This window comes from Leuciscus leuciscus, assembly GCF_965113295.1.
Source record: "Leuciscus leuciscus genome assembly, chromosome: 3".
In the NCBI taxonomy this organism is placed as follows: Eukaryota; Metazoa; Chordata; class Actinopteri; order Cypriniformes; family Leuciscidae; genus Leuciscus; species Leuciscus leuciscus.
In genome coordinates, this window is record NC_138727.1 from 67,435,393 (window position 1) to 67,447,892 (window position 12,500).

Consider the following 12,500-nt stretch of genomic DNA (forward strand, 5'->3'; position numbering starts at 1 on the left):
GCCTCACTGACTGAAATGTATGGGCAACCTCACAAACTAGCCCTGCAGCGCATCAATGAAGTCCTGGCCGAGCCTCCAATCAGAAGTGGGGATAGTCGAAGTTTTCGCCTCTTCGGCCTCAAAGTCAGAGCTCTGGTCGGTATGTTAGATCAACTAGGCAAGGAGGGCAAGACTGAGCTGGATTGCGGGTCACACACTTCACGACTTCTGTCCAAGTTGCCGCATGAACTCAGAGCACAATTCAAGCGTTACATAGACCCCATCCGCACTCCGATACCTACCTTGGTGCACTTCTCTAATTGGCTTGAATACGAGGTCCGTGTTCAGGATGAGGACTATCAACCTTACCATTCACGGTCTCCACGAGACGAACACCAGAAGGGCTTCAAGCCCAAGTTGCAGAAGTCCAGTGCACGCCCTACCACAGTTTTGCTCGGCTCTGATCCTTCTCCTAAGTCACCTGAGTCTTCGTCACAAGTTCGATCTCACGTCAGCACTAAACTTGAGAAACCTAAGAAGTATTGCCCCTTTTGTGATGACATTCAACATTACTTCAATCAGTGTCCAGAGTTTAAGAAGTTTTCCACTGATCAGAGAGCGTCATGGATCAAAACTGGCAAGCGCTGCTGGAGATGTGGCAGAAATCACCTTGCTGCTCAATGCTATCTCAAGGCTAAGTGCCAGCAGTGTAATCAGACACACCTTGATATACTGCATGAGGTCAACACTCCCGCGACCAAATCAGCCCATCCAACCGCAGCGACTGGACAACCAGCTACCTACTACCTCGATCCAGACCTTAGGAGTAGCTGTGTATTGCTGAAGATGGTCAAAGTTCTTCTCCACAATGGCAAACATAGACTAGAGACTTATGCCATCCTCGACGATGGCTCTGAACGCACCATCTTGCTTCACAGTGCCGCTCAAAAGCTACACCTCAAGGGACAGAGTGAGGACCTGGCGCTCAGAACTATCCGTCAAGAGGTGAAGACTGTTTCAGGAAAGTCAGTGTCATTCTCCATATCCTCATCTGCCCATCCTCGGAAACAATTTCGCATCCACAAAGCCTTCACTGCGGCAGAGCTTGGCCTTTCCCAGCATTCTCATCCTGTCGAGGCCCTACAGAAAACATATCGTCATCTCAGAGGCCTCCCGCTACATTCAATCAGCCAAGCGCAGCCACTTCTCCTCATTGGTTCAGACTACCCCCATCTTCTCTCTCCAGTTGAGCCTGTGCACCTAGGTCCACCAGGGGGCCCCGCAGCTTTGAAAACTCGTCTCGGTTGGACTCTGCAAGGTCCTGCCAAAGTCCTGCTGCACCAGACCTCCACCCCCCAGTGTCTCCTTATTAACACTCCCACTTCCTCTACTGACCTTCTCAGTCACGTGTCCAGATTATGGGAGATGGACATTCTTCCCTATCGTAGCGAAAAGCACATCACCAGGTCAAAACAGGATAAGGCGGCCATCAAACTGCTGGAGGAGAAGACAGTCAGAGTTAACATTGACAACGTGCAGAGATATGCCACCCCACTGCTCTGGAAGGAAGGTCTTCCTCCTCTCAGTGCCCCAAAGGAAGCTGTCCTGAGTCACCTACGAGGCACAGAGAGTCGTCTCGCCAAAGACCCAGTCAAGGCTGCATCATACAGCCAAGAAATCAATAAACTGGTGGATTCGGGTTACATCAAGAAGCTCACATCACCTGAGGACCAGAGCAGGCAATCATGGTATATCCCACATCACATGGTCCATCACAATGGCAAAGACCGCATCGTATTCAACTGCTCATTCACCTTCCAAAACACCAGCCTGAATGAACATCTACTTCCAGGGCCAACCCTAGGTTCCAGTCTCCTCGGTGTCCTGCTCCGTTTCAGGCAATATCCCACTGCGGTGAGCAGCGACATTAAGGGGATGTTTCATCAGGTCCGCCTCCTGTCTGAGGATCAGCCCTTCCTCCGCTTCCTCTGGAGGGACATGAACCGCAGCAACAAGCCTGACATCTACCAGTGGCAAGTGCTCCCTTTCGGCACCACCTGCAGTCCCTGCTGCGCGACCTTTGCCCTCCAAAAGCACATCATTGATCACAGCAACCTTGATGAAGATACTCGTCTTTCAATGGAGAACTGTTTTTATGTAGACAATCTTCTTCAAAGCTTCCCATCCATCTCAGAAGCAAAGCAGCTCATCCGCAAACTTCAGACTCTGCTCCAATCAGGTGGCTTTGAGCTCCGTCAATGGGCCACCAACGTTCCAGACATCATCAGTCATCTGCCACCTGAACTCAAATCCGAGAGCAGAGATCTGTGGCTATCAATGGAGGGTGCAGATCCCCCAGAACGGACTCTCGGGCTGCACTGGCACTGCAGAACAGATACTCTCACCTATCGCCTTCGCCACACAAAGCAACCTGAGCCCACAATGCGCAACATTTACCGAGTCCTAGCTCAACAATATGACCCTCTAGGGCTGCTCATTCCCTACACTACTCGGGCCAAAATCCTGGTGCAGAGCCTCTGGGGAAAGAAACGGGACTGGGACGATCCTCATCTTCCCGAGGATCTGCTCCAGCTGTGGCAGGCGTGGGTGAGTGAACTTCCATTACTTCCTAACGTAACTGTTAATCGTTGTTATGTCCACTCAGACACCGACCTCCCAGCGGCCTCCCAGAGCATCCACATTTTCTCAGATGCTTCAGAGAGGGCCTATGGATCGGTCGCCTACCTGCGTACTGTCAGCGCCGATGATGATGTCCAGGTAGCGTTCCTAGCGGCCCGTTCCCGTGTTGCTCCAGTCCGCCAGCAGTCCATCCCGAGGCTGGAACTCTGCGCTGCCCACCTCGGAGCCCAGCTTGGTGCAGTCCTGAAACGAGAGCTCACAGTCTCCATCTCCTCCGTCACCTACTGGACCGACTCCACCACCGTGTTGGCTTGGTTGCTGTCTCCTTCCTGCCGCTATAAGGTGTTCGTCGGTGCCAGAGTTGCGGATATCCAGGAATTAACTGAGAGCAGCTCATGGCACTATGTCCACTCCAGTGAGAATCCTGCTGACGATATAACTCGCGGACTGACCCTCTCACAGATCCAGAGTCATAGCCGCTGGAGATCTGGACCTGCCTTCCTTCATGAAAATGAGTCAACCTGGTCTTCCTGTCCAGACATTACATGCCCTGATGATTCAGCAGAGCTGCGCAAAGCCAAGTTTTGTGGCGTCATCTCTACTTCCCCTCATCCACCTTTACCTGACACTAGCCATTTTAACAGCTTCCAAGAGCTACTGGAAGCCACAGTTCGAGCATGTCACGGGGCGGCCACAGCTGAGTCTTTCAGACAAGCTGAACTCTCTCTCTTCAGACAAGTGCAAAGTGACTGTTTTCCAGAGGAGTTTGCTCTCATCTCCTCCCAAAAGCCCATTCCATCCAGCAGTAGGCTTATCACTTTGGCCCCAGAATACGACCCAGAGACTCAGTTAATCCGTGTCGGGGGCCGACTAAGACACTGTGAATCCCTCAGCTCTGGCACTTTGCATCCCTTTGTCTTAGACCCTCATCATCCCATCACTAAGTTGATCATTGCTGATTACGACAGCAAGCTTGCACATCCAGGCCCTGAAAGAGTCTTCGCTGAGCTACGCAGAAGGTTCTGGATCTTGCGAGGTAGAGAGGCTGTCCGCAAGCAGCAACACCACTGTCCAGAGTGCCGCAAGTGGCGCAGCCAACCCATTATTCCCAAAATGGCCGACCTCCCGCCTTCCAGTCTAAGGTTACACCATCCAGCTTTCTACTCAACTGGCATGGACTGTTTTGGTCCTTTCCTCATTAAAATAGGGAGGCGCAATGAGAAGCGATGGGGCATAATATTCAAATGCCTCACCACACATGCAGTGTACCTAGATCTGCTGGCCAGTATGGACACTGACTCGTTCCTCATGAGTCTACGCCGTTTCATCTCTAGACGGGGAAAACCTCACGAATTGCTGTCCGATCAAGGTACAAACTTTAAAGGTGGCAGCTCAGAACTTCAAGAGGCCTTCAACTCCCTTGCCCCCGCTCTGCAGTCACAACTCGCTAGCCAGCAAATCCATTTCCGCTTCAACCCACCTAGTGCCCCTCATTTTGGGGGTTCCTGGGAGCGAGAAATCCGCACCATCAAGTCAGCGCTGCATGCAATACTGGGATCACAAACGGTCACCGAGGAGGTCCTCAGAACCATCCTTACTGAAGTGGAGAGCATTGTCAACTCCAAACCGCTTGGTTACACTTCTTCTGATGTGGCAGACCCAGATCCAATCACTCCAAATGTGCTGCTGATGGGGCGGCTGGACCCATCTACTCCGCAGGTTGTTTATTCAGGTACAGAGCTCCTCAGTCGCCGCAGATGGCGACACTGCCAGGTCTTAGCGGATCAGTTTTGGATCCATTTTATCAGGAACTACTTACCATCTCTCCAGAGCCGCTCCAAATGGCAACAAGACCAAGAGGACATCCGTATTGATGACATTGTTCTTGTTGTTGACCAGCAGCTTCCGCGTGCCTTGTGGCTTGTTGGCAAAGTCACAGACGTTTTCCCTGGAGCTGATGGCAGGATTCGTATTGCTCAGATTCAGATCAAAGACAAATCCTACACCAGACCTGTCGCCAAGCTCATCAAGCTGCCTGCACTTCCTCGAGACATTCCTGACTGACTCGTGTTCAACTTTGCTGCCCAAAGTTGGGGGCGGCTGTTAATAAGGTTCTGACTTTATCTTGTGTTTGTGTTATTATAAGTTATTATCTGGTTTACTGTAGTGTCACTTTCTATTTTACATGTGCCCAGCAACAGTTAGGCCAATCAGCAATCCCCCTTTTTTTTCTCCACCAATCAGACAGTCTCCACTAGCGCAACCCCGAACTGTTGTCAGTATGCATGTAACTTTCATCGGAGACACTCGCTCCATTCCCGATCCGATATACAGTATCTAGGGGGAAATATCTTTATTCTTCAGTTCTGCTTCATGCGTCCATGAGAATGTGAGTCTATGTAAATATTGTTGTCTGTTCCTTGCTTAGATTAATGTCGTATGTTTACGATTCCTTACACTTTACTCTGCCTATTGATGTGTGCTTTCCTGGAGCTAAATAACCAAACCAGATTTAGGCTATATGATAGTTTCATACTTTCCCATATCTTTGATGGTGTTTAGAGTGATTTCACCGTGTTTTTGGCTGTGCGCATCATAGGCTTTAACTCTGATCACGTGACACCAGCATGCGCTCTCTGCATGTTTTCGGATGTGGCGGCGATTTAACCCCTTCTTAGCCAAATGTTATAGCGCTGAGTTTTGGTGGTTTCCAGCCAACCAGGCAGTTTAATAATTTATGTCTGTGCAATTTAAGACAGTATTATATGTACCAGTTGTATAGTATTTTGCACTTTTGAGATATATTGTTTATTGTTATATTATATTCATTGTAGTGATTTAGACATCTTCCTTTTCATACCTCAATTGCATTTATTGTTACAATTGTGTATGCATACTTATTATTCATGAGTCTATTTTATTTCTGTTTTATTTTAGAAACCATGAACAGAACTCACATCGTCTATGTCAAACTGTTTCATTAAAGAGTGGCATGAGAGTGTAAAATTCGTCCTCATTATTGTTCTGATCGGACAACCTGGGGAGATTGAGGATTTTGTATCAACCCTAAGTACAGTCCTTCTCAGAGGTCACAAGTTTGGGTCTCCTTCCCGACACCTCTTTTATATGGTCCTTCGAGCCGGATCTTCAGTTTCCTCAGCTCTACAATGGATCACACTCGTCCGCGCCGTGATATCCGTCGGCCTCGCTACCTCGATGACTTCCTGGTGAATATCCCGCCACGTCGTCCTTCTTCTCTCACACTCCATGGCCACTCCAACGAGGGAGCAGCTTTTCAATCTCCTGCTCCAGTCATCACTCCAGATCCAGCTGGACCTGCGCCTCAGAACCTCAGCTCCGAAGCAGTCATGTCAGCTTTGCAGGAGATGAAAGAGGAGAACAACCAGCTCAGGCGAGAGATGCAAAGCCTCTTCAATTCTCTCTCCCTGAGAACAGCGCCTCAGCCTCAATACCTCGATCCAAGGCATTCTGTTCAGTTTGAGGACAGCGCCACCTCATATATGCCTTATCATCTTCCTGAGAGAACATCAAGGCTGCATCCTGAGAGAACATCCACTCCTAATCGCAATCTTCAAGCAGTAGTAGATGATCTTCCGCCTTGGCCTGACGCTGTACCAATTCCTCCCTGGAGCGAGCCTCTACCTCCTCCACCTCCAGCTGACGTGCCGCTACTTCCTCCGCCGCCTCCGGTGTCATATTTACCTTCATATGAGGCAGGGATTCAGTCCACTCCAGTGTATGTAGAGCCGTATACTCTCCCACACAATACATACTCTGTGGAGACGACATACAGAGGGCCAAAGCCGGACATTCCATGTTTCACACATGATGATCCACGCCAATATGCCCGCCTCAAGATAGCGCTTGACAACCTCTTGCCCAGAGATGCAACTGAGCGGTTCAAATACCAAATACTAGTTGATCACCTCAAGTTCGAAGACGCGCTCCTCATTGCAGACTCCTACAGTAATAGTCCAACTCCCTACTCAAAGACAATGGCCTCACTGACTGAAATGTATGGGCAACCTCACAAACTAGCCCTGCAGCGCATCAATGAAGTCCTGGCCGAGCCTCCAATCAGAAGTGGGGATAGTCGAAGTTTTCGCCTCTTCGGCCTCAAAGTCAGAGCTCTGGTCGGTATGTTAGATCAACTAGGCAAGGAGGGCAAGACTGAGCTGGATTGCGGGTCACACACTTCACGACTTCTGTCCAAGTTGCCGCATGAACTCAGAGCACAATTCAAGCGTTACATAGACCCCATCCGCACTCCGATACCTACCTTGGTGCACTTCTCTAATTGGCTTGAATACGAGGTCCGTGTTCAGGATGAGGACTATCAACCTTACCATTCACGGTCTCCACGAGACGAACACCAGAAGGGCTTCAAGCCCAAGTTGCAGAAGTCCAGTGCACGCCCTACCACAGTTTTGCTCGGCTCTGATCCTTCTCCTAAGTCACCTGAGTCTTCGTCACAAGTTCGATCTCACGTCAGCACTAAACTTGAGAAACCTAAGAAGTATTGCCCCTTTTGTGATGACATTCAACATTACTTCAATCAGTGTCCAGAGTTTAAGAAGTTTTCCACTGATCAGAGAGCGTCATGGATCAAAACTGGCAAGCGCTGCTGGAGATGTGGCAGAAATCACCTTGCTGCTCAATGCTATCTCAAGGCTAAGTGCCAGCAGTGTAATCAGACACACCTTGATATACTGCATGAGGTCAACACTCCCGCGACCAAATCAGCCCATCCAACCGCAGCGACTGGACAACCAGCTACCTACTACCTCGATCCAGACCTTAGGAGTAGCTGTGTATTGCTGAAGATGGTCAAAGTTCTTCTCCACAATGGCAAACATAGACTAGAGACTTATGCCATCCTCGACGATGGCTCTGAACGCACCATCTTGCTTCACAGTGCCGCTCAAAAGCTACACCTCAAGGGACAGAGTGAGGACCTGGCGCTCAGAACTATCCGTCAAGAGGTGAAGACTGTTTCAGGAAAGTCAGTGTCATTCTCCATATCCTCATCTGCCCATCCTCGGAAACAATTTCGCATCCACAAAGCCTTCACTGCGGCAGAGCTTGGCCTTTCCCAGCATTCTCATCCTGTCGAGGCCCTACAGAAAACATATCGTCATCTCAGAGGCCTCCCGCTACATTCAATCAGCCAAGCGCAGCCACTTCTCCTCATTGGTTCAGACTACCCCCATCTTCTCTCTCCAGTTGAGCCTGTGCACCTAGGTCCACCAGGGGGCCCCGCAGCTTTGAAAACTCGTCTCGGTTGGACTCTGCAAGGTCCTGCCAAAGTCCTGCTGCACCAGACCTCCACCCCCCAGTGTCTCCTTATTAACACTCCCACTTCCTCTACTGACCTTCTCAGTCACGTGTCCAGATTATGGGAGATGGACATTCTTCCCTATCGTAGCGAAAAGCACATCACCAGGTCAAAACAGGATAAGGCGGCCATCAAACTGCTGGAGGAGAAGACAGTCAGAGTTAACATTGACAACGTGCAGAGATATGCCACCCCACTGCTCTGGAAGGAAGGTCTTCCTCCTCTCAGTGCCCCAAAGGAAGCTGTCCTGAGTCACCTACGAGGCACAGAGAGTCGTCTCGCCAAAGACCCAGTCAAGGCTGCATCATACAGCCAAGAAATCAATAAACTGGTGGATTCGGGTTACATCAAGAAGCTCACATCACCTGAGGACCAGAGCAGGCAATCATGGTATATCCCACATCACATGGTCCATCACAATGGCAAAGACCGCATCGTATTCAACTGCTCATTCACCTTCCAAAACACCAGCCTGAATGAACATCTACTTCCAGGGCCAACCCTAGGTTCCAGTCTCCTCGGTGTCCTGCTCCGTTTCAGGCAATATCCCACTGCGGTGAGCAGCGACATTAAGGGGATGTTTCATCAGGTCCGCCTCCTGTCTGAGGATCAGCCCTTCCTCCGCTTCCTCTGGAGGGACATGAACCGCAGCAACAAGCCTGACATCTACCAGTGGCAAGTGCTCCCTTTCGGCACCACCTGCAGTCCCTGCTGCGCGACCTTTGCCCTCCAAAAGCACATCATTGATCACAGCAACCTTGATGAAGATACTCGTCTTTCAATGGAGAACTGTTTTTATGTAGACAATCTTCTTCAAAGCTTCCCATCCATCTCAGAAGCAAAGCAGCTCATCCGCAAACTTCAGACTCTGCTCCAATCAGGTGGCTTTGAGCTCCGTCAATGGGCCACCAACGTTCCAGACATCATCAGTCATCTGCCACCTGAACTCAAATCCGAGAGCAGAGATCTGTGGCTATCAATGGAGGGTGCAGATCCCCCAGAACGGACTCTCGGGCTGCACTGGCACTGCAGAACAGATACTCTCACCTATCGCCTTCGCCACACAAAGCAACCTGAGCCCACAATGCGCAACATTTACCGAGTCCTAGCTCAACAATATGACCCTCTAGGGCTGCTCATTCCCTACACTACTCGGGCCAAAATCCTGGTGCAGAGCCTCTGGGGAAAGAAACGGGACTGGGACGATCCTCATCTTCCCGAGGATCTGCTCCAGCTGTGGCAGGCGTGGGTGAGTGAACTTCCATTACTTCCTAACGTAACTGTTAATCGTTGTTATGTCCACTCAGACACCGACCTCCCAGCGGCCTCCCAGAGCATCCACATTTTCTCAGATGCTTCAGAGAGGGCCTATGGATCGGTCGCCTACCTGCGTACTGTCAGCGCCGATGATGATGTCCAGGTAGCGTTCCTAGCGGCCCGTTCCCGTGTTGCTCCAGTCCGCCAGCAGTCCATCCCGAGGCTGGAACTCTGCGCTGCCCACCTCGGAGCCCAGCTTGGTGCAGTCCTGAAACGAGAGCTCACAGTCTCCATCTCCTCCGTCACCTACTGGACCGACTCCACCACCGTGTTGGCTTGGTTGCTGTCTCCTTCCTGCCGCTATAAGGTGTTCGTCGGTGCCAGAGTTGCGGATATCCAGGAATTAACTGAGAGCAGCTCATGGCACTATGTCCACTCCAGTGAGAATCCTGCTGACGATATAACTCGCGGACTGACCCTCTCACAGATCCAGAGTCATAGCCGCTGGAGATCTGGACCTGCCTTCCTTCATGAAAATGAGTCAACCTGGTCTTCCTGTCCAGACATTACATGCCCTGATGATTCAGCAGAGCTGCGCAAAGCCAAGTTTTGTGGCGTCATCTCTACTTCCCCTCATCCACCTTTACCTGACACTAGCCATTTTAACAGCTTCCAAGAGCTACTGGAAGCCACAGTTCGAGCATGTCACGGGGCGGCCACAGCTGAGTCTTTCAGACAAGCTGAACTCTCTCTCTTCAGACAAGTGCAAAGTGACTGTTTTCCAGAGGAGTTTGCTCTCATCTCCTCCCAAAAGCCCATTCCATCCAGCAGTAGGCTTATCACTTTGGCCCCAGAATACGACCCAGAGACTCAGTTAATCCGTGTCGGGGGCCGACTAAGACACTGTGAATCCCTCAGCTCTGGCACTTTGCATCCCTTTGTCTTAGACCCTCATCATCCCATCACTAAGTTGATCATTGCTGATTACGACAGCAAGCTTGCACATCCAGGCCCTGAAAGAGTCTTCGCTGAGCTACGCAGAAGGTTCTGGATCTTGCGAGGTAGAGAGGCTGTCCGCAAGCAGCAACACCACTGTCCAGAGTGCCGCAAGTGGCGCAGCCAACCCATTATTCCCAAAATGGCCGACCTCCCGCCTTCCAGTCTAAGGTTACACCATCCAGCTTTCTACTCAACTGGCATGGACTGTTTTGGTCCTTTCCTCATTAAAATAGGGAGGCGCAATGAGAAGCGATGGGGCATAATATTCAAATGCCTCACCACACATGCAGTGTACCTAGATCTGCTGGCCAGTATGGACACTGACTCGTTCCTCATGAGTCTACGCCGTTTCATCTCTAGACGGGGAAAACCTCACGAATTGCTGTCCGATCAAGGTACAAACTTTAAAGGTGGCAGCTCAGAACTTCAAGAGGCCTTCAACTCCCTTGCCCCCGCTCTGCAGTCACAACTCGCTAGCCAGCAAATCCATTTCCGCTTCAACCCACCTAGTGCCCCTCATTTTGGGGGTTCCTGGGAGCGAGAAATCCGCACCATCAAGTCAGCGCTGCATGCAATACTGGGATCACAAACGGTCACCGAGGAGGTCCTCAGAACCATCCTTACTGAAGTGGAGAGCATTGTCAACTCCAAACCGCTTGGTTACACTTCTTCTGATGTGGCAGACCCAGATCCAATCACTCCAAATGTGCTGCTGATGGGGCGGCTGGACCCATCTACTCCGCAGGTTGTTTATTCAGGTACAGAGCTCCTCAGTCGCCGCAGATGGCGACACTGCCAGGTCTTAGCGGATCAGTTTTGGATCCATTTTATCAGGAACTACTTACCATCTCTCCAGAGCCGCTCCAAATGGCAACAAGACCAAGAGGACATCCGTATTGATGACATTGTTCTTGTTGTTGACCAGCAGCTTCCGCGTGCCTTGTGGCTTGTTGGCAAAGTCACAGACGTTTTCCCTGGAGCTGATGGCAGGATTCGTATTGCTCAGATTCAGATCAAAGACAAATCCTACACCAGACCTGTCGCCAAGCTCATCAAGCTGCCTGCACTTCCTCGAGACATTCCTGACTGACTCGTGTTCAACTTTGCTGCCCAAAGTTGGGGGCGGCTGTTAATAAGGTTCTGACTTTATCTTGTGTTTGTGTTATTATAAGTTATTATCTGGTTTACTGTAGTGTCACTTTCTATTTTACATGTGCCCAGCAACAGTTAGGCCAATCAGCAATCCCCCTTTTTTTTCTCCACCAATCAGACAGTCTCCACTAGCGCAACCCCGAACTGTTGTCAGTATGCATGTAACTTTCATCGGAGACACTCGCTCCATTCCCGATCCGATATACAGTATCTAGGGGGAAATATCTTTATTCTTCAGTTCTGCTTCATGCGTCCATGAGAATGTGAGTCTATGTAAATATTGTTGTCTGTTCCTTGCTTAGATTAATGTCGTATGTTTACGATTCCTTACACTTTACTCTGCCTATTGATGTGTGCTTTCCTGGAGCTAAATAACCAAACCAGATTTAGGCTATATGATAGTTTCATACTTTCCCATATCTTTGATGGTGTTTAGAGTGATTTCACCGTGTTTTTGGCTGTGCGCATCATAGGCTTTAACTCTGATCACGTGACACCAGCATGCGCTCTCTGCATGTTTTCGGATGTGGCGGCGATTTAACCCCTTCTTAGCCAAATGTTATAGCGCTGAGTTTTGGTGGTTTCCAGCCAACCAGGCAGTTTAATAATTTATGTCTGTGCAATTTAAGACAGTATTATATGTACCAGTTGTATAGTATTTTGCACTTTTGAGATATATTGTTTATTGTTATATTATATTCATTGTAGTGATTTAGACATCTTCCTTTTCATACCTCAATTGCATTTATTGTTACAATTGTGTATGCATACTTATTATTCATGAGTCTATTTTATTTCTGTTTTATTTTAGAAACCATGAACAGAACTCACATCGTCTATGTCAAACTGTTTCATTAAAGAGTGGCATGAGAGTGTAAAATTCGTCCTCATTATTGTTCTGATCGGACAACCTGGGGAGATTGAGGATTTTGTATCAACCCTAAGTACAGTCCTTCTCAGAGGTCACAAGTTTGGGTCTCCTTCCCGACACCTCTTTTATACTTGCGTTCAAAGGGAGGATGATGCGCACACACACACACACACACACACACTTGCGTTCAAAGGGAGAATGATGCACACACACACTCACACACACACACTCACACACACACACACT

The 12,500-nt window shown here is 49.6% G+C and overlaps 3 protein-coding genes and 1 long non-coding RNA gene across 10 annotated transcripts in view; 3 read left to right on the plus strand and 1 right to left on the minus strand.

Moving 5' to 3' along the window:
• The window catches only part of LOC309494166 (uncharacterized protein), a gene marked incomplete at its 3' end in the record, with an annotated part of 6,596 nt that extends 1,913 nt beyond the window's left edge, over window positions 1–4,683 (plus strand). Inside the window, exon 2 of the mRNA XM_082163414.1 lies at window positions 1–4,683. This exon is cut by the window's left edge and continues 1,082 nt beyond it. Within this exon, the coding sequence (XP_082019540.1) occupies window positions 1–4,683 (4,683 nt within the window).
• LOC309494180 overlaps window positions 1–12,500 on the minus strand; it is a 243,646-nt gene that overhangs the window by 86,455 nt on the left and 144,691 nt on the right. The gene's annotated exons all lie outside the window — the stretch shown is intronic.
• LOC309494170 (NLR family CARD domain-containing protein 3-like) overlaps window positions 1–12,500 on the plus strand; it is a 132,466-nt gene that overhangs the window by 49,279 nt on the left and 70,687 nt on the right. The window lies entirely within an intron of this gene.
• LOC309494165 (uncharacterized protein) lies at window positions 5,773–12,336 on the plus strand. Its single transcript, XM_082163413.1, has 2 exons — window positions 5,773–11,646; window positions 12,195–12,336. Exon 1 carries the CDS (start codon window positions 5,787–5,789, stop codon window positions 11,319–11,321), a length of 5,535 nt encoding a protein of 1,844 aa, XP_082019539.1. The 5' UTR covers window positions 5,773–5,786; the 3' UTR covers window positions 11,322–11,646; window positions 12,195–12,336.

Coding starts and splice junctions, on each gene's coding strand:
- LOC309494165 (XM_082163413.1), top strand. CDS start 5,787: ATGGATCACACTCGTCCGCGCCGTGATATCCGTCGGCCTCGCTACCTC.